The sequence below is a fragment of the Lepus europaeus genome, chromosome 3 (assembly GCF_033115175.1).
Source record: "Lepus europaeus isolate LE1 chromosome 3, mLepTim1.pri, whole genome shotgun sequence".
NCBI classification, from domain to species: Eukaryota; Metazoa; Chordata; class Mammalia; order Lagomorpha; family Leporidae; genus Lepus; species Lepus europaeus.
Window position 1 is genome coordinate 3,808,770 of NC_084829.1, and position 25,385 is coordinate 3,834,154.

At 57.2% G+C, this 25,385-nt stretch overlaps 1 protein-coding gene across 1 annotated transcript in view; it reads right to left on the bottom strand.

Moving 5' to 3' along the window:
* Positions 1 to 25,385, bottom strand: part of SLC22A23 (solute carrier family 22 member 23) — a 170,289-nt gene that overhangs the window by 1,784 nt on the left and 143,120 nt on the right. The window contains exons 5-9 of the mRNA XM_062184039.1: positions 21,125 to 21,252; positions 11,817 to 11,919; positions 9,661 to 9,893; positions 8,540 to 8,572; positions 7,483 to 7,606 (exon numbers count right to left, since the gene is read on the bottom strand). Coding sequence (XP_062040023.1) covers positions 7,483 to 7,606; positions 8,540 to 8,572; positions 9,661 to 9,893; positions 11,817 to 11,919; positions 21,125 to 21,252 — 621 coding nt within the window. The remainder of the gene's footprint in view (positions 1 to 7,482; positions 7,607 to 8,539; positions 8,573 to 9,660; positions 9,894 to 11,816; positions 11,920 to 21,124; positions 21,253 to 25,385) is intronic.

Genomic DNA, 25,385 nt, shown 5'->3' on the forward strand with positions numbered 1-25,385 from the left:
GGAGTAAATCCCATGAAGACTTGCACGCTGAACACTAACATCGCTGAGAGAACTCTCAAGAGAGAAAAGATGGACAGACATTGCGTACTCATGGATCGGGAGGCTCCACCGTGGGAAGATGTCAGATCTTCCTGAGTTAAACCACAGAATCAACGCAATCCCTACCAAAACCCTGGCTGGGCCGTGGGTGTTTGGCCCAGCACCCAAGATGCTGGGTGGGATGCCTGCGTCCCACATCAGAGCGCCTGGCTTCAGTCCCTGGCTCTGGTTCCTGACGTTAGCATCCTGTTAACGTAGACCCTGGGAGGCAATAGAGACGGCTCAGTTACTTGGGCTCTTCTCATCCAGGGGGGCCTGCCTCGATTTCCTTGCCCAGCTCTGACTCTGGCCTGGTGCCGGCTGTCGTGGGCATTCGCTCGCTTGCTTGCTCTCTCTCTCTGCCTCTCTGATAAATTTAAAAGCCCATAAAATCCCAGCTTTTTTTTAAATGATAAATCCTGAAATTTTCAAAGAATAAAAAAGGACCCAGGAGGACAAAATAATTTTGAAAAAAAAAAACAAAAACAAAAACAAAATTGGAAAACTTGACTTCCCAATTTCAGAACTCACTGTAAAGTTGCATTACGGGCTGGCACTGCGGCTCACTAGGCTAATCCTCCGCCTGTGGCGCCGGCACACAGGGTTCTAGTCCTGGTCGGGGCGCTGAATTCTGTCCCGGTTGCCCCTTTTCCAGGCCAGCTCTCTGCTGTGGCCCGGGAGTGCAGTGGAGGATGGCCCAAGTGCTTGGGCCCTGCACCCGCATGGGAGACCAGGAGAAGCACCTGGCTCCTGGCTTCGGATCAGCACGGTGCACTGGCTGCAGCGCGCCGGCCACGGTGGCCATTGGAGGGTGAACCAACGGAAAAAGGAAGACATTTCTCTGTCTCTCTCTCTCTCTGTCCACTCTGCCTGTCAAAAGTAAAAAATAAAAAAAAAGTTGCATTACGGCCGGTGCTACGGCTCACTAGGCTAATCCTCCGCCTATGGCACCCGCACACAGGGTTCTAGTCCCGGTCGGGGTGCCGGATTCTGTCCCGGTTGCCCCTCTTCCAGGACAGCTCTCTGCTGTGGCCCGGGAGTGCAGTGGAGGATGGCCCAGGTCCTTGGGCTCTGCACCCACATGGGAGAGCAGGAGAAGCATCTGGCTCCTGGCTTTGGTTCAGCACAGTGCGCCGGCCGCAGCGCGCCAGCCATAGCAGCCATTGGAGGGTGAACCAACGGAAAAAGGAAGACCTTTCTCTCTGTCTCTCTCTCACTGTCCACTCTGCCTGTCAAAAAAATAAATAAATAAATGAAAAAAAAAAAAGTTGTATTACTCAAGTCCGTGTGTCACTGGTGAATCAAGCCAGTGGAACAGGATTCAGTTACGAGACACACCTGGGTGACTGGTTGTTGATGAAGGCAGAGTCTGGGGCAGACAGGGACGGCCTTTTCAACAAGTGGACAGTGAGACATTCACATGCAAAACAGCGGCCTCAGACCCTGACTTCACAGCTACAGAAATGAACTCCCAAAGGACCATGGGACCTAAGTGTAAGCTAAAACTTCTAGAAGAAAACACAAGAAAATCTTCGTGAGCCTAGCATAGGCCGATTTCTTACACACGTAAGACACCCAAAGCCGGGTCCATGAAAAAGCTAATTGACCAACTGGGCTTCACCAAAATCCCAAATTCCACCATGCAGAGCTCTCGCCCGACACAGGACTGGGGTCCAGAACATCTCAAGAACTCTCGGCCGCTCAGAAGACAACGCATTAGGAAGACTGGCAGTAGAGCAGGCATTTCCCAAGGACTGCACGCCGCACGTGTCCAATGGGACGTAAGCAGCTGTCCACAGCGGCCAGTAGAAAAACATGGCTCCAACCAAAGCGAGACGCACTGCACACCACTCCCGGCGCAGGGCCCACGGTCACCTCTGTTCATCTAGAGGATGGCCAAGGCCGGGCAGCTTCGGGCAAGCTCACGTACTTGGGAGAGGCCGGAAGCGAGCTGGAAAGCAGACTTTCCCTGCTACCCAGGTGCGAGTGGCTGGGGCTAAGGGCACAATCCTGGCTCCACCACTGAGCGCAGCCCCACCTCCTCAAGCCTGGACGTGCATCCTACGGAAGCCCCGCCTTCCGGGGGCTGTGAGGTCCACAGGGGCATGGGAAGATCTGAGCGTGGGTGGGGCGGGGTGTGCAGTGCATGCTGGGGACTGCACTGGGCAGGGGCCACGTGAGTCCTGCAGAGTTGGGGGTGGGGCAGCAGGTGTGGGGGGACACGTGCGAGAACTGGAAGGCTGAGAGGTTTCTAAGGCGCCCAAGGCCTCCAGGGGTGCCGGGGAGGCCCCGAGGCTGGACAAAGTGCTGCAGCCATGTGCTCTTCCCCTCTTGGCTTCCCCACTGACGAAGCTGCCTCCCACCCACCTTCCTCTGCCGTGCCAAGGACCTCTGCACCCTGCCCGACACCCGTGAAATCCAGCCACGTGCACACCTGCTGCCATGAACACGTGCACAGGTGCCCCTGCCAGGCCGCTCCCTGGTACTTCCAGTCCAAGTTCACGGTGCAGAGCAGCTGCAGGGCTTCCTCCTCTCGGGGGCTCCCCCTGCTGGCCACGTCCACCTTGTGCCTTGGGTGTGGCCAGACTCCTGGTACAATAAAACACCATGAGGAGGCCGGTGCTGTGGCTCGGGGTGGAGCCACCACCCTCGACACCAGTGTCTCATATGAGAGCCGGCCCGAGTCCCTGCTGCTCCGGCTCCCTGCTGATGTGCCTGGGAATGGTGCTGAGCATGGCCCTGGAGCTTGGGCCCCTGTGCCCACATGGGAGCCTGGGATGGAGCTCCTGGCTCCTAGCTTAGCCTGCCCAGCCCCAGCTGTTGCAGCCATCTGGGGAATGAACTAGTGGATGGAAGAGCTCTCTCTTTCCCTCTCCAATTATGCCCTTCAAATAAATCTTACACACACACACACACACACGGGAAGGGCGCTGACACACAAGCGCCATGTGGCCGAGGCCCATGGTGGCTTCCCCACTGCCGACAGCCAGCAAGGAACTGCGGCCTCAGCATGCTGTTCTATGGGGAACCGCACCTGCCAGTCACTGGGCTTGGCGGTGGGTCCCGCCCCTGCTGATGCAGCCTCCTGGGGACACTGAGCCCAGACCCTGGCCCACTGCAGCTGGGAGATAGCGTGGGGCTGCTGCAAGCTGAGATTTGGGGTCATTTTTTGCACAGCCCATAGCTAATATGCTCCATGAAGGGTCCCTAGCTTTAGCTGGGAGGTCAGTGGTCAGCCACCCCTCACTGTGGGGACGCCAAGGACATGCAGACAAGGACCAATACTTTTGAGGGCATCTCCCACGTCCCAACCCCCTCCCCAGGCGGAGGGTTCCAGCGGGACACCTGTATCCGTGACCTCATCCGCTCTCATGCCCTCAAGGGCGAGGCGTGTTGTCTAGAACACGAGCCGGCACACGCTGTCTGCACGTAATGAGCACTGGGAGCTTGTGGGTCACGCTGGCTTGCAGGCAGGAGGGTCAGCCGACCCCGGTGATGCGAGCGGTCCCGTACAGACGGCCTCTGCTGCCAGCCAGGGGATCGGGTCCCTCTCTTGGAGAACAGCCGTGTGACCTCTCCGATGGATCCTGCCTTCCAGGATGCTGGAGGGACACGTGGGCTACCAGGTAAGGGATGTGTTTGGGGCTTCTGACATCGTTTTCTCTGAAAGCTTGCTGGTTTCTGCCTGCCCTTCCTGGCACTAACTGCGGAGGGCACCCTTGCTCACGAGGGTAGCGATACAGGGTGGCAGAGTGTGGACTCCCAGGGAGGGCAAGCACGGAGTCGCTGTTAACAGCAAATACTTAGCACCAGGCCCAAGTCTGCATAATGCCAGGTTGACCACATCATAGTAATACATACATTAATGAACTGCCAGCTGGAATGAAACATCTATGGCATCAAAAATACCCATGTGTGGGGCCAGCGCCATAGCACAGTAGGTTAACCCTCCGCCTGTGGTGCTGGCATCCCATCTGGGCACCAGTTCTAGTCCCGGCTGCTCCTCTTCCTGTCCAGCTCTCTGCCATGGCCTGGGAAAAGATGTAGAAGATGGCCCAAGTGCTTTGGGCCCTGCATCTGCATAGGAGACCTGGAAGAGACTCCTGGCTCCAGATTGGCTTGTTTCCAGCTCCATTTGGGGAGTGAACCAGTGGATGGAAAACCTTTCTGTCTCTCCCTCTTTCTCTCCATAACTCCACCTCTCAACTAAATAATAAATAAAATCTTTAAAAAGAAAACCTATGTGTGTATGCATGTGTGCACACACGAGTGTCACAGAGAATACGGTTGGGCGTCACATAATGGCCCCGAGGGCTGCAGGATGGGAGTCCCAGATTACAACAGAGCCGAAACACTCGGCTGGTCAGTGACATCACAGCTGCTGTGACGTCACGGTGTGTCTGGTGATGCGTGAACACACCTGCTGTGCTGCCAGCCGTGTAAAAGCACAGAACACACAATCTACGCGCGGTACCGAGTACTTGATAATACCCCGCCACCCCTCGTACCACTGTTGCAGAGTGTACTTCTTCTACTACTTCTAGGGAGAATGCCTACTGTGGGGCGAGCATTTGAGAGGCCCCACACGGGAGCATCCGCATTCCATTCCCAGCTCTGGCTCCCGGCTCCAGCCTCCTGCTAGTGCAGAGCCTGGGAGACAGTGGTGGTGGCTCACTTGGGAAACCTGGATTGAATTCCCGGTTCCCATCTTCAGCTCAGCCCAGGCATTTGGGGGGGGGGGGGGACCAGCAGGTGTGAGCTCACTGTGCCTTCTCTATCTGTCTCTCTGCCTCTCACAAAAACAAACAAACAAACAAAATACTACGAAGCTGTGTGCAGGTGATGTGGACACAAGCTCATCCGTTTCATTTTTACTGCGTCTCTGGACTCCAATAGAGGCTGTGCTGAGTGACCTATCTGGCCGTGTGTGAGCGTACCTTGTGGTGTGCACGGTGGGACGGCCCAGCTTACATGCCATTAAGTGATGCATAACTGTGTGTGTGTTTTATTTTTGATGAAAACATTCTGATTTTCTATTAGATTCCATGAAATTTTTCAGTAATATCAGGGCCGATTTTGGTAGAATTTGGTATGCAGATTTTGGCTTTTTTTCTCTCTCAAAATCTGTTTAGAGAACGGGATCTTCAATATGCATGGTAGTCTTCAAAATGCAGACTGTTCTTGCTGTTCTCTATGTCACCATTAGAGGGCAGAACATGCCCATGTTTCATATCACAGATGCCTCAATTTTATAGATAGAAGAGGCAAGTTTTGCCTCTTGCTTTAGACGCACAAGAATTTATTTATTTATTTATTTATTTTTTATTTTTGACAGGCAGAGTGGATAGTGACAGAGAGAAAGGTCTTCCTTTGCCATTGGTTCACCGCTGTTCCGAAGGCAGGAGCCAGGTGTTTATCCTGGTCTCCCATGCGGGTTCAGGGCCCAAGCACTTGGGCCATCCTCCACTGCACTCCCTGGCCACAGCAGAGAGCTGGCCTGGAAGAGGGGCAACCGGGACAGAATCTGGTGCCCCGACCGGGACTAGAACCCCGTGTGCCGGCGCCACTAGGCGGAGGATTAGCCTGTTGAGCCACGGCGCCGGCTAGACGCACAAGAATTTTAATATCCAGTGGATATCTTGAGATTGCCAGTGACAGTACATAAATAACTTTAATGATTGAAAGACCTAGCAGAAACAGCAAGCCTCAATTAAGAATCCCAGCATCTTGGGCTGGCATAAGGATTCTGTGATGCCAGAATCCCGTATCAGAGCGCCAGTTCAAGTCCTGGCTGCTCCACTTCTGACCCAGGTCCCTGCTAATGGCCTGGGAAGGCAGAGGATGGCCCAAGTGCTTGGGCCCCTGCACCCACGTAGGAGACCCGGATGGAGTTCAGGCTCCTGGCTTTGGCCTGGCCCAGACCTGGCTGGTGTGGTCATTTGGGGGAGGGAACCAGCACAAGGAAGATCTGCCTCTACCTCTCTGTTGCTCCGCCTTTTAAACCAAGCAATCGATCTTCATAAAGAGTTCCAGGATCTCCACAAAGTCACCAAACGCGTGACCATCACCACCTTGCATTTCAGCACAAGACACAGACCTCCCATCTCTCACGTCCTCTTCTACTCCTCAGCTTCTGTTATGTGAAGTCAAGGACGCATCAGTATCTGTGCTGATTTTTGCAGAAATGAAAGGACCTGCCGAACACGCCCAGGCAGGGGCGGCCCCATCAACTGTCCCTCAGGCCGGGCCCTGTGCACGCAGTCCCCCTGCGTGTGGGCTGGAGGCTGCTGGCAGGACCCCCAGAGGGTCCCCGGTGTGGAAGGGAGTCGTGTGCGCACCATGCTCACCCTGTCCCCTACAGTGAAGTGCCGGGTCCTTTAAGCACAGGTAACCCCTGTTTTATGCTATCACCATGGTAACACTAAACGGTGCGCAGCCCCCATGGGCCCAGGAAGGAACAAACCTCCCTGTGACCTGAAATGACGCAGCTCAGCATACGGCGAGGACAGGTGAGACGGCAGAACAAAGCCCAAGGCCGAACCTAGTGCCGGGCACACGCGACTTCCACTAAAGGCGAGACCACCACAAAAATCTCTTGGAAAATGGAATTAAAACTTGCATATTTGGGTGCAAGACTTTTTTTTTTTTAATTCCTGCGTAATTTTTTTCCATAATACCCATTTTCTTCAAAGTATGATTTATTTTCTTTTTGCAAGGCAGAGTGACAGGGAGAGACAGAGATCTTTTGCATGCTGGTTCATTCCCCAGATGGCTCCAGCAGACGGGGCTGGGCCAGGCCGAAGCCAGGAGACTGGAACTCCGTCCTGCTCTCCCGTGTGGGTGCAGGGGCCCATGGACTTGGGCTTCCCCTGTTGCCCTCCCAGGAGCACTAGCAGTGAGCTGGGACTGAACCTGGACCCTGCCATAGGACGCTGGGGTCCCAGGTGGTGGCTTACTCCACTGAGCCATGACCGCCGGCCCCAGTGCACATTTCCCGTGGATGTTTGAAGACCCTTTGCGTTTGCAGATTCCAATGTTCTAAAATCGAATCGAATATCTTTTAATTCCATTTTCCATGAGCTTTCGGAAGTGCACACGGATTCCTGAATCAGTGACACCACGCTCTCTCTGAGGCCTCCCTGGATCGGCGCCATCAACGTCTGGGGCCCAGCACCAGCGCCTGCTTCCTCTCTGGCTCTAAGCGAGGTCTCGCGGCTGAGGTGACTGCGCGGACTGTGGCCCCTTCCTTTCCCAGGGGCCGCGGCCCCTGTGCCCTGAAAGCCCAGCTGTTCCCCCTCCTCCCGCTGCTGCCTGGACAGGACCCAGGATGGAGTTCCTGGGGCCGGGGTGACCTGGCCAGGCCGGCTGTCCATCTCCCGGGCTCGGGCCGGCCCTGCCACGTACCTTATCACGGTGGGCGTGATCTCCGCACAGAAGAACACGCTAAGGCTTCCCACCGCGTGTGAGGCGAACATGCCCACGATGGAGAATGCGACGGAGAACTTGTCCTTGACGCTGTCACTCATCCCTGCAGGGGGATGGGGAGAAGGGGACAGTGAGGGGGGCGCAGGGCAGCGGGAGCGAGAGGCAGGCAGGCCTGGGGGGAGCGGGTGGGGAGGAGGGAGGCCTGCGACCACACCAGGCGCCTCCCTCTTCCCTGCTACCCAGTTTGCAGTTCCTTCTGGGGGTCAGCGGGTGGAGGCCCTGCAGAGGGGAGGGTGGGCTGGCTGTCTCCCAGGTGCCACGCAGCGCCCTCCCGCCGCAGCCTCCACAAAGCCTGGGCCATTGCAGCCTCAGGGGTGACCAGCCCACCCTCAAGACAGGGTAGCTCTGTCAGGACTGATTTAAGGGAACAGAAGCAAACAAGCTGTGGGCCCCGAGGGAGAGCGCCCAGTGGCCCCAGCCCCTGTTGGCGGCAGCAGGGCTACAGGTGCAAGGCGGCATCAGTGCAGGGCACTGCGTGCCACCGCAGGTCCCACGTCCAGCCCAGCCCAGCCCCACCCAGGGCTGCACAGGAGGGCGGACGCTCCCCTGGGACACTGGCCAGGCAGGTGCAATGAGACGGCATCGAGGTGTAGGGCAGTGGCGCTGCTGTCCGCCGCGGTCAGCAGCGAGCGTGCGACACAGCGGCTTCCCCGGCAGCACAGCCAGCCAGGCGCCCGACTCCGCAGGCTGTCGCCCTGGCACTGCTCATGTGACAAACCACGTCCGTGCTGACTTGGGGCGCCTGGGGGGTGGGGAGGGGAGGCATGCGCCCGAAGCTACACGAACGGGCAAGCGCGGGCGAAACTTTGTAGCAGCGGCAAGGCGGGGCGGGGGATACAAATGTATAGTGTCCAACCTACGGCCAACTTCAGCTGCAGTTCTTGGAGGGCAACAGGGGGAGAAAGAGAGGAAGTGAGACCGCAGGTCCGTCAGCCGGGCCGAGACCGCACGCATGCGCACGCGCGTCGGGGCTCACCTGAGTCCGGGTGCTGGCTGTATTTTCCGATCACTGGGCCGGCGCGCGGGAAGGCAGCACGTGGAGCAGGATGACGAAAGCAGGCAGGCAGGGAGAAAGCAGGTCAGGTGTGGAGCCCCTGTGGCGTGGTCCCCCGAGACCCGTTTTTCTAAGCTAAGTCCCTCCAGTGCCTGCGTTGGTGCCAGCCGCCAGGGCACGGGACCTCACGGTGGACTAAGCAAAGATCGTTTTGCCTGGAAGAAGAGGCTGAAAACCTCGCTGGCCCCGGAGCTTGGGGAGGAGACAGAACCCTCGAGAACAGGAACCCTGCGGGCCCGGGGGTGTTTCCTGGTGCGCTTGCCGCAGGTGTGCCCTGGCACTGCCTGCCCCCAGCTTTGCTACTTGCCCAGAGTTCTGTGGCTTCCCGGTCCGGGCCACGGAGGGCATCTGTGACGCTCTGGGGGCCCATGTCCCCTGCCACATCCGTGCCAATCCTGGGAGCCAGGCACAGGCAGGGACAGGTGAGGCCCAGCTGTCCCAGCAAGGGACAGGTGCATGAGAACCTGCCCAAAGGTAGGCCAACTGCTCCTGGGTTCGAACCCATGCTGGTGTGCACTGCCAGGCTGCCCGGCGCTGTGGGGGCGGGGCAGTCTAGTTCTCACAGCTCTGTCCCTCAGTGTCCCTAGCCTATCCCAGGGGAGCGGTGCCTGGGCGTGAGCCGGCGGCTCAGGGGTCCCGCCCTCAGTGCCACTGAGGCTGTACACAGCGTGCACGGGGGGCTGCAGACTCCCGGCTTTGCCTCCCATGAGTTTTGACCTTCTCTGTAAAGAAGGTCCCGGGTCCCGAGAGGAGCTGATGAACTTGGCAGGACTCATTCCGCCCTTCAGGCTGCCACACATGCACGGAGAACAAACCAGCCTTTTGTTTTGTTGTGCAGTCACACAGACACAGCCTGCCCCTCAGTGGACTGGCGTGCCGGGGTCTCAGGGTGGTGGGCAGCTGCAGAGAGCTGTAGCTCTTGGAATGACCCCTGGGGCCTCAGACGCGCCCCAAGCCTCACCCAGCCCCTATGCCTGCTCCTGGCCCACCCACTGCTGTGCAGCGCCCCCTGGGGGCCCGCCCCGCCTGCCTGGCACACTCACGGTTCAGGAGCCCGAGCTGCAGGAGCGAGGCCAGGGCCGTGAGGATCATGAAGAGGAGCAGCCCTCCCCGGCGCCCCAGGAACCTGACCACCACACACATGGCCAGGCAGGAGGCCAGCGCGATGCTGGCCATGGTGTAGTAGTCGGCGTAGAAGTTCTCCAGGAGCGGCACCTTCACCTCGTGGCCCATCATGCTCCTGGCAAAGCAGTGGTGGATGCCGAACCCCGTGAGCCTGCGGGAACACAGCACCGAGAGGCCGGTGGGCGGCGAGCCATCGCCCAGGACTCACTGTGCCCAGGCGAGAGAGCGAGCGAGCTAACGCCACAGGGAATGGAGGCATGCCGGCACCGTATGTGAACCCGTGATGGAATAAAACACAGCTCATTGGGTCCCAGGACTGCGTGGTCAAAGCTGTGGGCGAGCCCGTGTCGCAGATGGGCCAACAGACACAGAGCGGAAGCTCGCATGGGGCTCTCAGCTGGTCAGAGCAGACACGACGGCTGAGACATAGGGCAGGCCTGGGTGGCTGCCTCTTTGGGCACTAGGGTTCTGGGAACTTGGGGACTTATCCAGAGAACTGCCCCAGTTCACCCAACGCGGCCTGGAGAAGCCGGGCCAAAGCCCAGCTGGTCTGCAGGGGACTTTGTCTCAATTCCGAACCCATTCCCATGTCTGGGCACCTGCTTGGAAAGTGCGTGTCTGCTCCACAGAGCAGGAATGAACGTGTGTCGCTCCCGGGGCGGCAGCACGTCCACAGTACTGCCGGAGCCCGTTCCTTATGTGAGCTCTGGTGCCCCTCCCAGGGCTAAAAATTCCCACCTCCCTGCTGCCGGCTCCTGCTTCACGGAGACCAAAGGGCTTTTTGCCCAAGGTCACAAAGTCAGGTGTGACAGACCCCGCCCCTGCAGGAGGAAGCCACCCCTGGCTGCAGCTCCACTGGGTGGTGGTGGTGGGGTCCCCTGTAGGGGCTCCAGGTGCAGCCGTTTCTGACCTAGCGGTTGGTTCAGCTTGGGTGGTCTTCCCGGTCAAGGCAATCTCCCCCCCACCCCTATTTTCTGGCCCAGATGAGGTAGGCAGACCACAGCAGGTCATTTAGAGATACCCCGCCCCCCAACCCCACCAGGAATCCCGAGAGAGCATTTCCTGCTTGTTTGCACCCCAGTAGAAGGTGCAGAAGTGATTCCAGTGCCCAGGGCGCCATCAGCCTGGCCAGCCTCAGCCCAGGACTGGAGGGCGGCAGGGTGGTGCTGCCCAGGGATAACCAGGACCTCGGGAGGCAGAGGCTGTAGGCCTGGCCGCTCGCTGGCCTGGGGCCTTGTCCCCACCGCCCGCAGGGTGGGGTGCGCGTCAGATGCCCGCTGTCCTGTGGCTTTGGCACGCAGCCCCTGCAGCCTCCCAGAGGAAGCTGTTTGCAGCCCTGGCACAGAGGAGCTGCTCTGACAAAGCCGTGGTGCCCTGACTGTCCCCGCGGGCAGCCCTGACACCTGCCACGAACAGGTGTGAAACCCCCATGTGCCCTCCAACCCTGCGCACTAGGGCAAGGGCAGGCCGACTGAGCCATGAGTGGGGACCAGAGTGACCTTCCAGGTGTACACTAACAAAAAGGTGCAGGTGCAATGGAGCCACAGGGCCCGGCAGGCTGCGGGTACTGCACACAGGAGGGGGCTCTTGGAGAGCATCTGGGCCCTACAGCTGCCCCGGGGGTTAGGACCTCTGGCTACAGTGGGGGAGGGGCGGGGCTGGTTTCAGGCAGGGGGTGCAGCCGCTGGTAGCCCGTTGGTCTCAAATCTGCTCTCTGAGACGGCCTGGGAATCCTGCACAGAGCACCTGGTCCCCCTGGTACCTAAGAGGCAGACGCCAAGGAAGCTCTGGTCACAGGCTCCACGCTGACCGGGCCAGTGAGACCGCCAGGAAGCGGTGCTGCACCAGGGACACACGCCTGCAGGGCCGAGATCCAGCCGCCGGCCACCCTGGGGAGGCTGAGCGCTGGGCAGTGCACGGTGCGAGGGGCCAGGCGGCCCGGCTGGAGCAGCATCTTCTAGCCCTGTCTCCCACGCTCCCTGGGCCCCCCCAGCAGAGAGCAGGCAAAAGGCCCTGCTGGGCTCGGGCTGCAGAGGCGGCCCCCACTGCCCCACCCCTGGCGCCTGGGACTCACGAGTTCACACACAGGACCACGATGTTCTTCCACAGGTTCCGGGTCCCCACCACCTTCACGATGCACACCTTCTTGGGCCTCCGGGACAGCTCCTTCTCCAGCTCTGTGAGGGAAAAACCTCCGTGAGTCCTGGGTGGGGCACTGGCGAGGACCCTGGGAGAGGCCGCAGGCACCGCCCTGCGCCCCAGTTCAGCACCGTGCTGAGGGGAGCGAGTCATCTTATTCCCTTCAAGCCAGGTGATGGGGTCCAGGCTCTCGGGAATGAGATGCACCCATGAAGCTCCAACTTGGCAGTTCAAATTTCCCGGAAGCCCATGGGGCCAGAGCACATAAATAAACCTCTGTCCATGGAGGTTTCCATGGCAACCCTGGGGAAGCAGCAGGGGTCGCACGGATACACAAAAGATGTGGGCACTGAGTAGACACTGGGCCAATCACGACAAATAGTCCTTGTCCTTACAGGGCCCACACCATCTGTGCACCTGCAGCCATGCCCAGAGAGCCAGACGCTCACAGGCCCCTTACCCGTGTGGCGCAGGACTTCCCGTGACTGTGGCTGCAACTCTGCCACTGCTCCGGGCACACGAATCTTTGCAAGGCAAACAAATGAATAGGAATGTATGTACGTGTGCACGCGTGTGTGTGCGTGCATGTGTGAGGGCTCTTGGCCAAGTTGGTGGCAAAATGGAATTAAAGGCATGAGTTTACTGTGATGCACAGTGTTTGGAAATCAATGCATAGTTTTTTCATAATACACATTTCCCATGATTCCAGAAAAAATATCTCTGCATCAGAATGAACTCATACCTCTTGTTTAATTTTTCCATGAACTTTATTTTTTAGAATAATTTTTTTGAAAAGCAGAGTCACAGAGAGATGTGTATATATATATCTCAAGAGAGAGAGAGAGAGAGAGAGAGAGAGAGAGAGATTTTCCATCTGCTGGTTCACTCCCCAAATGGCTGCAATGGCCAGGGCTGGGCCAGGCTGGAACCAGGAGCCAGGAACTCCCTGGGTCCCCCACATGGTGGCAAGGATGCAAGCACTAGGTCGTCATCTGCTGCTTTTCCAGGCACAGTAACAGGGAGTGGGATTGGGAACAGAACAACCAGGACTCGCGTGGCGCTCACGGGGGATGCAGGCAGCGGTTTACCCCTCTGCACCACAGTGCCCCACCTTGTGAAGCCCCCCACGTGTGCTTTAGTTAACCGTCAGCTGTTTGGGAGCTGAGCAAGATGGACCAGCTTTTGGCTCAAAGGGACGTGGGCAGCGATGCAGTTATGAGACCGGGAGCCCCGCGAGGTCAGGGTAGCTGTGACCCCATTCTCAGCAGTGGGGTCACGCTGACCAGGCTGACGTCCCAGTGCTGGTGTGGCAACCCAACGAGACGGCGCCTCAGCCCCTAGGAGCTTTGCGTCCATGGCACGTGAGCGGCAGCGCTGCCCCCTCGGCCGTCCGGTCCCCTCCCTGCTCCGGAGCCGGGGGTCTGTGTGGGAACTGGGAAAGCCAGTGGAGACCGCACACCCCAGCTGGGGGCAGGGCTCCCCAAGACTGCTCAGCCCGCCTGTGCGAGCCGGGACGGGGTCAGCCACAGTTCAAACATAGACAATTCCAGAAAATTCTGGGAAACTCCAGAAACAAACAGTGCATGGATGAGCAGGGGACCCGTGCGAGTTTGACGAGTGTGTGGTGGTAAAATCGGACATCAGCAGTGGGGGGAGTAAAGTGGAGGGCAGGAGGCATGCAAGAGTTCTGTGCTCTCAGCAGCTTCCACAGAAACTTAAATAACCCCGAAATAAACAGTTTACTTAGGACAAAGGAAGGGGCGGGGAGGTCTCTGCCCGTCTCCAGAGGCAGCCAGGCAGCCCTCCCGTAGCCACAGGTCCCACAGCCACCGAGCGACCAACTGGGGGCAGAAGGGGCCTGGAATAACAGAGGCTCGCCCTGTGCTGGACAGGTCTCGACCTCCCTCCCCGGTCACTCTTCCCGGAGCACAGGGTGACGACGTTTATACAGCGCTTCCAGTGCGCTGGGTGTTTCCAGGCCTCTAGAGATGTACAGCGTACGGGGGGACGCCAGCGGCTCTGTGGACACAGCACCACCTGGCAGAAGAGTGTCTGTGGTTCCGTCTCAGAGATGCAGAGGGCACCTGCTGGACGCCTGGGAACGACTCTGACAGCCTCAGCAGGGCCCCACCTGTCCCCCGGCACGTGTGCGGCACCCCCCCACCCCCCCGGGGCTGCTCCAAGCCCAGCTCTCCCCTTCTGCCTCCAGCCTCACAAACCCCATTCATTGCAGCCTGAAGGACAAAGACGGTGTTTAACCATGGGGTGGGGGGGCGCTTAGGAATCTGTTATTTAAACAAATTTGGGAGACTCCCTGTCGCCAGTCCAGAAGGGAGGAGGAGAAGGCTTGGGCACCGAGCCAGCTGGGCTTCCAGAACTTTCTCCCCTCTTGTCCTGTGCACAGCAGTGTGGCTGGCACCGCAGCTGTCCGTCCGCAGACCCTCTCAGCTCCTGGGGTCTCCTCACCTTCATTTCCCCTCTGATCTGAGTTACGGTTGAAAAGCTAAGCACCGCCGTGAGGACTTGGGCATCCGTGTGTGTGACATCACACAGCGTGCACGCACACCAGGATGCACCCGAGAGACTCGGTGACCACAAGGGGATGAGGGTGCTTCCAGCCTGTCCACAGTGGACTTGCTTTGTAAGTAGAAGGAGCGCACGCTAAATTAATGGCAAAAAACACGGCGCAGGAAACACACAAGCCAGTAGCACAGGAACTTCTTGTAAGCATCAGGAGTCAGGCACTGTCCAAACTCCTCTCTGCTGTGCCCTGCAGGTCTGTTCCACCAGCACCACCACAACACGCGTGTTGCTCTATGACATCACAATGGCTATGACGTCACTGAGGGGTAGAAACTGCAAAGCTCCATTAGAGGCCAGTGTCATGGTGCAGCGGGCTAAGCCGCTGCCTGTGATGCCAGAGTCCCCTATGAGTGCTGATTCGCATCCAGGCTGCTCCCTGGATTTGCATCCAATCCAGCTCCCTGCTAATGCTCCTGGGAAAGCAGCAGAAGATGACCCACGTCCTTGGGTCCCTGCATCCATGTGGGAGACCTGGATGGAGTTCCAGGCTCCTGGCTCTGGCTCGGCCCAGCTCTGGCTGTTGTGGTCATTTGAGGATTGAACCGAGGATGGAAGATTTCTTTCTTTCTTTCTTTCTTTCTTTCTTTCTTTCTTTCTTTCTTTCTTTCTTTCTTTCTTTCTTTCTTTCTTTCTTTTTCTTTCTTTCTCTCTCTCTCTCTCTCTCTCTCTCTCTCCTTTTCTCTCTGTAACTCTGCCTTTCAAATAAATAAATAAATCTTTTAAAGAAAAAAAGCTCCTTTATAGTGTCGTGGGACCACTGTGTATATGTTGTCCTTTGTTGACCAAAACACCGCCTGTGGCCCGTGAGCTTGGAAATGCGATGTTTCACAGATAATCTTAGACCCAATGATCTGAGTATGTTTGCTGCGACAAAACTAATCAGAAATTGACTATAACGGCCACACCTTCTCTGCAGGGAGGTCTCCTGAAATGTGCATTGGCAGAAGTCTAAGTTTTTTTTTTTTTAATGTGCCCAAACCTAACTGCTGATACATTGTTGCATATGACACCCTATGTTAAAGAAACTGGCACAACCGCATTATGACCTGAGTTGTTTTTCTTCCTTTAAATGACAGTTTAACCCTGGTGCCCGGTCTGTCGGATGCACTGCCGTCTACGGGCGTGACCACACTGTTCTAAGTGGAGCGAGATGGACTTTCCCAGGGCTATGGATGCCTTGTCTGGGTCTCTGTTACCACCAGCCCCGAGTCACGAGAAGCCTTGGCTGTCCTGCCGAGACCCCAGCAGCCAGGGAAAGCAGATGGAGCCCCAGGGACTTCCACAGACAGCCTGGTCCCTCCCCAGCCAATGTTCCAGACCCCGATCCAATGGCGCCCGCTCAGTCTTGACGTTCAACTCCCTGATGCCTGTGTGGTCCAGACCCGGGGTCTGAGCAGCCTCGCTGGACTTGTGACGTCCACAAGAACGCACCCCCGAGTCCCCAGATCCCCAGCTTTACTTTCAGTTACCTATGGTCAACCACAGTCCAAAACAGATGGAAAAGTCCAGAAATAAACAGTTCACATTTTAAATAACTTCTAATACCGTACACTGCTCTGATAAGTATTGTATGCCTAGTTACGATAGCTAATCTCTTAATGGTACTTAATTGATGAACTTTATCATAAACATGGATGTGTAGGAAAAAATCGAGTATGTATGGGGTCCGGGACCACCCACGGTTCCAGGCCTCTCCTGGGGTCTTGGAAAGGCTCCCACGCTGGGAGGGGCGTGGCATCCTTGCTCGGAGCCCAGCTTCTCCTCCGGTTCATGAGACAAAGTGCTGCTGCAGTGACCAGACGTCCTGCCACACCGAGCACGGTATCCCTATGTCCTGGTTTCTCGCCACCAACCCGGGAGGGAAGGGCGGCCTTGCAGACCCCCGGGGGCAGGGCACAGCCTCTCCACATCTGGAGAGCCAGCTGCGAGCGGCACACCATGCTCCCGAGGACGGCGGGGGGAGAAGGCAGTGCAGGTGCCCAGGCGTGGGAGGCCCAGGGAGTCCGAGTCAGCTTGGGCGGGGGGACGGACTGGCTGGACAGTGCTGACGTGTGAGGGGGCGGTTGGAGAGCACCCGTTAGTGAGCTGAAAGCCAGGACAAGACAGGCATTCAATCCCGGTCTCCCACAGGAGGGGCCGGTTCTCAGATACCTGCGCCACCATCCGCTGCCTCCAGGGCGTGCGTTATCCATAGGAAGCTGGATCAGACGTGGAGTTGCTGGGGCACGAACCAGGCTCTCCGACACAGGTGCAGGGCCATGACTGCCATCCATGCACCTGCCCCTCCAGCCATATTTTGTCAGCACCCAGCCAGGCTGGTCTCTGCCATCTTGGCACAGTGCACGTGGCTCCCCCCAGCGGATGCCATGGACACGAGGAGCAGCGACTGTGAGGAGCCAGGGCCCAGGCTGGCCTGCGGGGGCCGAGTCTGCTGTCTCCCTGGTGAGTTACCTCGCGCTGGGAAGGCTGAGGGGGCCTGGTCCGCAGACGCTGCTGTTACCTCCAGCTCTGGACAGACCGACAAGACAGGGAGCAGAGGGTACACCCTGGCTTGGTGGCTGCTAAGGTCGGGGACCCCCTCCCTGCCAGGGCCTGTGAGTGGACAGCTGGAGGGTGAGGACCCAGGACACCTGCCCACTGCACACGCTTCCTCTCCGTGGTAGGAAGGGCAGCCCCCTTGCCCTCTCTCCCCAGGGGCTGTCTTTGCATTAACAGCGTGATGCTCCCACGGGGGAGCCCTGGGAATGGGGACATTGTTCCCCAACACTTTGATGTGGATTAAGTGTACGGAACGTGGTATCTGCTCCCATCACACGTCTCACTCCCCCAGGGCTCTCTGCTAGCCTTACTGTTACTAGGGGTTGGGAGTGCACGCTCAGCCTGGTGGCTAAGATGCCTGCATTGCACACGTGAGTGCCTGGTTTGACTCCTGGCTCCGGCTCCTAATTCCAGTTTCCTGCTAATGCAGATCTCGGGAGGCGGTGATGGTGCTTAAGTAATTGGGTCCAGACCTGGACTGTGTTCCTGGCTCCTGGCTCCAGCTTCGGCCTCTCCCTGGCTGTTGTGGGTATTTGGGGAGCAAACTAGTAGACTGGAGCACACACCTCCTCTCTCTCTAGCTCTCAAAGAAAAAAGCGAGGGGCTGAGCACTTCTCTAATGTGAGCTTCTCTTGGTATAGGAGTGGGCTGCAAACCACGTGTTCACATCTGGAACCAGCCGGGCTTCTACTGTTGCTATCAATGTGCAAAAGTGTGCGAGCTGTGACCCTGGGAGGGGAGCTGTCAGTACTTGGCCATGTCACGTGACCGTAAGGCTGTCAGACGGATGCTGTGAGAATGACACTTGGGCACACATCCAAGCATCTAAAGTAAGTCAGCTGTGCACGCCACTGAGAACAGAGACGCTCAAAGATGAAAACAAAGATGGCGCGCAGAGAGAAAGGGGGATGGAATGTTTTGGAAAGCCGGGCTTTGCTCGGGCACATCCAGGGTTAGGACAGCAATGTCAGGGGCACACGCGGCCCCTCCACCCCACACATACGGCGGCCAAGCTCGCAGCTCTGCAGGGCGACGGGCACCAGCAGGGAGCCACCCAGCCTGGGGTTGCAGCCGGGAGGCGGGGATGTGGGCAGGACCACATCTAACTGGAGAGCCGACTCGGGCCAAGCGGGCAGAGGCCAGGCCTTGAATGTGGAAGGCCCTGCCCTGAGGTAGAGGTTCTGTAGACCATGGCAGGGCTGGGTGTCTGGGTGGGGGAGGTAAGGCAGAGATCAGACGGGGTCTCCAAGGCAGTGCGGAGGGGCTGGGCCTGTTCTGGAGGTCCCGGGAGGCACTGATGCGATCAGTGCCCGTCTGGTCTGGCTGCAGAGGAGACGGGACACAGGGGGAGGGGCAGAGCAGATATACAGCTGAGGGCCAAGGAGTGGGCAGAGCACAAGATCAGGTGCCGGGCGGTGCCGTGGTACAGGGGGTTAAGACACTGCCTGCAGCGCCGGCATCCTCTATGGGCCGCTCCGCTTCCGATCCAGCTCCCTGCTCATGTGCCTGGGAAAGCAGTGGATGGCCCACGTCCTTGGGCCCCTGCACCCACCCTGGCTCCTGACTTCGACCTGGCCCAGCCCTGGCCCTTGTGGCCATCTGGGGAGTGAACCAGCAGATGGAAGATCTCCCTTTGTCTCTGTGTCTCCCTGTAACTCTGCCTTTAAAAAAAAAAAAACAAAACAAAAATAAATCTTTAAAGAGAGACAGACAGACACTGGTGCCGGCAGGGCTCTGGCTGAGGCATGGGAAGAGGAGTTCAGGCTCAAGGCAAGCCTGGGAGCGGTGCCTCTGGAGCGCCAGGCGGTTCTGTCAGCTGCCAGCTGTCTGTCACGCACCTGGCAGGGGGAGGGTTATAGGCACAGGTGCAGCGAGCACCCCGTGGAGCAGCCCTGATGCCTGCTCTCTTTGCTGAAGCACACATCCCAGCCACCTCTCACCCGGCCTTAGGCCTGGGACACTGGCATAGAAATACACACCAGCAAAACTCATGTGCAAAGACATGGGCCAAAAAAAAAAAAAAAAGATTTAATACCAGTTGCCAAAAATAGCAAGGCAATGAATCAGTGTAATGAGGACTGAGAAAACAAGCTCTCTCTTTTTTTTTTCTCTCTCTCTCTCCCAGACACTATTTTAACGGGCAAGAAGCAGAGTGATGATTTAATTAGGGAGAGGCCGGAAACAAATGGCGCCCTGAGACTTCAGAGAGTCACCTGTTAATGACGGGGCCCTGGGGAGCTGGACAAGCTCTCTGAATGCCCACAAGGAGCAAAGGTGGCCCCGAGGAGGCCGCTGAATCGGTGACCCCTTCCCCGGCATCCCGGCCCCGCGCCTCCTCCCTCTCTCATGTCTGTCGGGTTTTGTGCATCCAGGTCTCAGCTCAGCGCCCCACCCTGCACCGGCCCTCTGCACACGGCAAGCACTCGAAGGCCCTGGCCCACGGCACTGTAATGAAGACACATGGTCACCATCGGAGCTCTTAGGACAGGTTGTGCACGTCACTCGGGAAGGTGACTGACCTCTGAGCACCGTGTGGGGCCCTGTTTACTGTCCTTGCAGAAGAAGGGACCACACACGCCGTCTGCAAACGCCCCATGCCCTTTGGTAAGAGACCTGGCTGCTACCTTCTTCCGCTCCAGGCAGGCGAGGATGTTGGGGTTCCCCTGAGCCCTTCTGCCTGGGCTGACGTGCAGGGCAGAGCCCGCGCCAGGCTGCAGGTGGTGCTAGGCCAGCCCGGCTGTCCCCCATTGCAGCAGCTGGGGCAGCCCAGGTCGCCTCACTCAGGGTCCGAGAGGCAGTCCGGGCCCCCTGCTCCAGGCGCTCCAGGTGTGGCTTCACCCACAGGGCACGTCCTCAGGCCAGGCCCAGGTCCCAGCTCCCCCAGCCATTCTGATGGTGCCCGCTCCCCACAACCGCTGCCTGGCCAGCTCGCTGCTCCAGGCACAGGGCACACCCAACTGTTCCCAGCCTGCCGCTCGCACCCCGTCCCCTGCTCGCACCACGAGAGCGAGGCCTGACCTTTGACCTGTCTGCTGGTTGGTCAGTATCTGCTGCCTGAAGGATGGATGGATCCTCATGGCAAGACTTTCCCATCACGGAGGGGGAGGGGTGGGCTGGGGGGTGGGCACGCTCTCTGGGACAAGGGCTCACGGGTCCCTTTCTCAGCGAATTGTATAACAATGGTCTCTGCCAAGTCTTCAGGTCAGGGATTGGGGTGGCCGAGCGGCCGCTGTGTCTCTTCTGGACTTATTACAAATGCATGTTCTGGGGCTGGCGGTATGGAACAGCTGATTCCATGTGGGTGCCAGTTCGAGTCCCAGCTGCTCCCTGCTAACGCGCCGGGGAGAGCAGCAGCAGATGGCCCAAGCCCTTGGGCCCCTGCACCCATGTGGGAGACAGAGTGGAGTTCCACACGCCAGGCTTCAGCCTGGCCCAGCCCCAGCCACTGTGGCCATTTGGGGAGTGACTCAGTGGATGGACGATATCTTTGTGTCTCCCTCTGTCATTCTGCCTTGCAAATAAATACATTTTTTTAAATGCATGTTCTCAGGGCTCATCCCAAATCTCAGACTCTCTGGTCTAGGGAGGAGCCCTTGGGCATCAGCCACTCCTGGTGAGACCTGTGCATCCCCAGCTGAACAGCCCTGCCTTCGCTTGTGCAATGCCCCCGAGACTCAGGAACTGCGGGGGCCCGAAACCACCACGCCGTTTGTTCTTCCAGTTTTCAGTTGCTCTACGAATAGGGCATGGCCACAAGTAGACAATGCCGGGATGTGGGTCACGCTTGGGAACACATGGGTGGTGACAGCCACCTGCACCTGCAGCTCGCACCCCGAGGCCTTTCAACCTGGCAGGTAGGCAGGCCAGGCAGGTGCACAGCCAAACCCATCCGTGGAGAGCAGGTGTCCGTGAGACTCAGGCCTTGCTCCTGGATTTGGACAGGGTGTTGGCCTTGAACAAAGCCAACACTTGGAAACTGGAGACAATGCCAACTCATTCCGACTCCTAGACTTCAGCTGCGACCACTGCCCGTAGAAAGACCAAGAGTTCACAGGGAAACCTCCCGCTCTGACACCTCTGGGTCAGGCTCCAGGGACCGCCCCGCCCCCACGCTGCACTCACCGGGCATCACGCCCTTGATGTCGCTCTCCGGGCTCATGCAGTTCTTCTGGGTGAAGTGCAGGATCAGCTTCTTTGCAGCCTCAAACTGCTGCGTGGCCATCAGCCACCGGAGGGACTCGGGGAATATCCTGCCAAGACACAAAGCGACCGTGAGTGCCTCCCCTCTGTGGGCTCCGGGGCAGGTGGCGCCCGTCCACACCCATGGGCTCAGGAGGGCTCAGCGGGGCTGGGACTCAGGGCCTGGGGATGCTTCCAATTCTTTTTTTTTTTTTTTTCAAGGGTAAAACTCAAGGCTTAAAAATAAAGTGACAGACAGGAACCAGTGACTGCCTTTCAAACAGCCACGGGTTTCTGAAGCTTGTCTAAATAAGAAGTCCTCAAGTGCTGTATGTCTTTCACCACAAGATGCAAACACTAATTGGATGTTTTAAATTTTAACCTTGCCTCCCATCACGAGCAAACCGGAACCATCCTCTTGGTGGGAGGGCGGAGGCTCTCCCGCCCAGGCTTCCTCCCGAGCACCACCTCTCCGCCATGTGGATTTCAGGTTTCCTTAGCAACAGAATCTGCTCTTTTCGTGAGCGGCACTCATGCAAGGGGCCCGAGGAGGAGAGGAAACCTCCATCCGTGTTTTGCTGTCAGTCAGTCAGTTCTGTCGTGGGCACCGATGGTGGCATTGCTAAATCAGAGAACGAGGCGCATCTGGAGAAAGGGTTTAGCGTTTTTTGGTTTCCTGTAAAAGTCCTAATAGTATTTTGGACTTTGTGGGCACGGGAGTCTCTGTGGTGGCTTCCCCACTCTGCCTTGCAGCCCATCATGCACGAGAGTGGACACACAGGGGAGCGGACGTGGCCGCGTGCCAATACAACTGTTCCAGTTATCACCATGTGGCTTTGTTACCCAGCCTCCAGGAAGTCCTGACGCTGGGTGGAAGCCACTGTCGCCACCTGACACTGCCAAGGCTAAGGATGCTTCAAACGCAGCCTGCAGCTCTCAGGCAGCATCCGTGGGGCTGTGGCCGGCGTGACGGCGTCCACCGCTCCTTCCGCCAGGCACACGTTGGAACACGGGACGCTATGAAGAGGCAGGGTCTGTAGGAGGTTGCTGACACGAGGGCGCCCCCTCACGAAGGGGTTTAGTGTCTCCGTGAAAGTTGAAGGGGGTGCCTTGCCCCCCTCTGCCACGGGAGGGGACACAAGAGGGTACTTGGGAAAGTTCATGGGAACACTTGAATTAAAAGTTACGCTGATTTTGCTGCCAAAAAAAAAAAGAAAGAAAAAGAAAAAGAAATGCACGCACACAGGGGTCTTCAAAGTGTTCATGGAAAATGCACACTTTAAGCAAAAGAGCCGTCTCATAGGAACAAAGCCTCCCAGACACTGCACCTGCTGGGGCCTTGCTGGGGCTCTCTGAACCGGGAGCAAGGGATTTCTGTTGTTTGTAAAGCGCCCAGGGTCAGGCTCCTCACAGCACCACACGCGCTGAGACACAGGGTAACTTTGTATTTCAAAATCACATCCCTCAGGAAGCCTAGGACGGCCGCCTCCCCCTCACCTATCTGAACAAAGGCCGTCTTGCTGTTTCCTGTGGCTGTATTTTACGGGCAGAGCTGGGCATGTCCCCTGGACGAGGTGGCACATTCAGCGGTGTGACCGGACGCTTGGCCCGCCCTGGGAGACCTGGGGAGCTGCTACAGGACTTGAAGCTGCCCTGGGGCGCAGCCGCGTGGACAGGCAGGGCAGCCGTGGGAGCAGCCCCGAGGAAGCCCAAGTTTCTATCCATACAGGAACAGTGCACATAATCCCAGGTATATATAGTATACGTATTGCTGTATTTTTGATAATAAAGTTAATGCTTATTTTACCAGCCTCTATTTTTTTTTTGTTTTTCATTTTCAATTATCTTTATATACAGATCAATTTAGTATATATTAAGGAAAGATTTCAACAGTTTGCACCCACACAGAAACACAAAGTGTACTGTTTGAGTACTAGTCATAGCATTAATTCACATTGTACAACACATTAAGGACAGAGATCCTACATGAGGAGTAAGTGCACAGTGACTCCTGTTGTTGACTTAACAAACTGACACTCTTGTTTATGGCATCAGTAATCACCCGAGGCTCTTGTCATGAGCTGCCAAGGCTATGGAAGCCTTTTGTGTTTGCCAACTCTGATCTTACTTAGACAAGGCCTAGTCAAAGTGGAAGTCCTCTCCTCCCTTCAGAGAAAGGTACCTCCTCCTCCTTTCCACTGGGATCTCACTCGCAGAGATCTTTCATTTAGGTCTTTTATTATTTTTTTTTGGCAGTGTCTTGGCTTTCCATGTCTAAAATACTCTCATGGGCTCTTCAGCCAGATCCGAATGCCTTAAGGGCTGATTCTGAGGCCAGAGTGCTATTTAGGACATCTGCCATTCTATGAGTCTGCTGTGTCTCCCGCTTCCCATGTTGGATCGTTCTCTCCCTGTTTTATTCTATTGGTATTTTCAGACACTAGTCTTGTTTATGTGATCTCTTTGACTCTTAGACCTATTAGTGTGATCAACTGTGAACTGAAACTGATCACTTGGACTAGTGAGATGGCATTGGTCCAGGCCACCTTGATGGGGTTGGATTGGAATCCCCTGGCACATTTCTAACTCCACCATTTGGGGCAAGTCAGCTTGAGCTTCCAGTCCTCATCCATATTGTTCTGTGTTTCTGACATATTTGGGCTTAGTGTCTCACAGTTTCTTGGGATGGACGCTCATAGGTCACTTATTAATGTTCCTGAATATGTATTTAAGACTTCAACATCTCAGCTGTGCGTCATGTTAGCCACATCTATGATTTGACTCTAAATATTTTGTGATTTCTGCTAGAAGTTGTCCTTACCATGAGCAAAATGTATCAGTTTCGTTCTGACAACACGGGCACCATGTGCAAACACTGCTTTAATCTGACAGCGCAAGTATTTTGCAAGCGGTCTCTGTTGTATTAGAATATAACACATGGGGCTGGCACTGTGGCGCAGCAGGTTAAAGCCCTGGCCTGAAGTGCCAGCATCCCAAAGGGGCGCCAGTTCTAGTCCTGGCTGCTCCTCTGCTGGTCCAGCTCTCTGCTGTGGCCTGGGAAAGCAATGGAAGATGGCCCAAGTGCTTGGGCCCTTGCACCCATGTGAGAGATCTGGAGGAAGCTCCTGGCTTCGGATCAGTGCAGCTCCAGCTGTTGCAGCCATCTGGGGAGTGAACCAGTGGATGGGAGACCTCTCCCTCTGCCTCTGCCTCTAACTCTTTCAAATAAATAAATATTTTTAAAAAATTAAAGAATATAACACATCACATGAAGATCGTGCCCTTCTGAAATAATTAAGAATTAGTTATGGTGAACATATGCTAACTCCTTTACAGGTGTTGTATGGCAACAACTCTCCAGCAGGGGCTGGATTTCAACCCTGGAAACCATGAGTGGTGCCTTGCAGGGGAGGGACAAGGCAGAAGCAGGGGAGGGGCCCTGCGGCCCAGGCTGAGTGAGGACCCCCGCGTCCCCTGCCCCGGCCACCTCAGGTCCTGCGTCCTCAAGCTCCCACCCCAGAGCTGCAGCACCCCGGGGTGTGCCCACCGCACCTGCTTTTGAGCCCTGGCGGGCGACGAGCGGCAGCTCGGGCCAAACGGAACGCGGCTGGGGTGGGAGGTGTGTGAGCCACATCCTTGTCTTCCAGACAAAGCCCTGCACTTAGATGGTTCTGCCGCTGGGATTCCAGCAGCCTGGGCGTCGGCTCTGGTGAGGGCAGAAGACGCCCACAGCCCCTCAGCACCCTTTGCAAGGTTCTCTCCTCTTCCAGGGTTCAGAGACCCGGCGGCAGGTGGAGCCTGGCGTGCTGTCCCATAGGCTGGCGCCCCCAAGTGGCCAGGCAGCCACTCTGCAGCTGGTCTTTGTCACCCCTATACTGGGCCTCAGGACGCCAGAGTTTGGATAACTAACAACTGACAACTGCGATACAAAATCCCCCAAAGAGACTGCGAGCAAGCTCCTCTCTAGAGAATGTTCCAGAATTGCAAGGAAAAGGTGCAGCAAGGCCTGGTGGGCTCTCGGGTTTTAGGAAGTGAGTGTGGGCCTCTGTTGGAGCTCACGCCCTTCACTGGGTCGCCCAGCTGCTTCTTTCCAGCGCGCCTGCTCATTGTCAGCACAGCTCCATCTCATCACCCTGGTGACTGACATCTGGGAGGCCAGAGGGTGCACGGATCTAAAGTCACTGCAGAGTCACAGAGGCTCGCT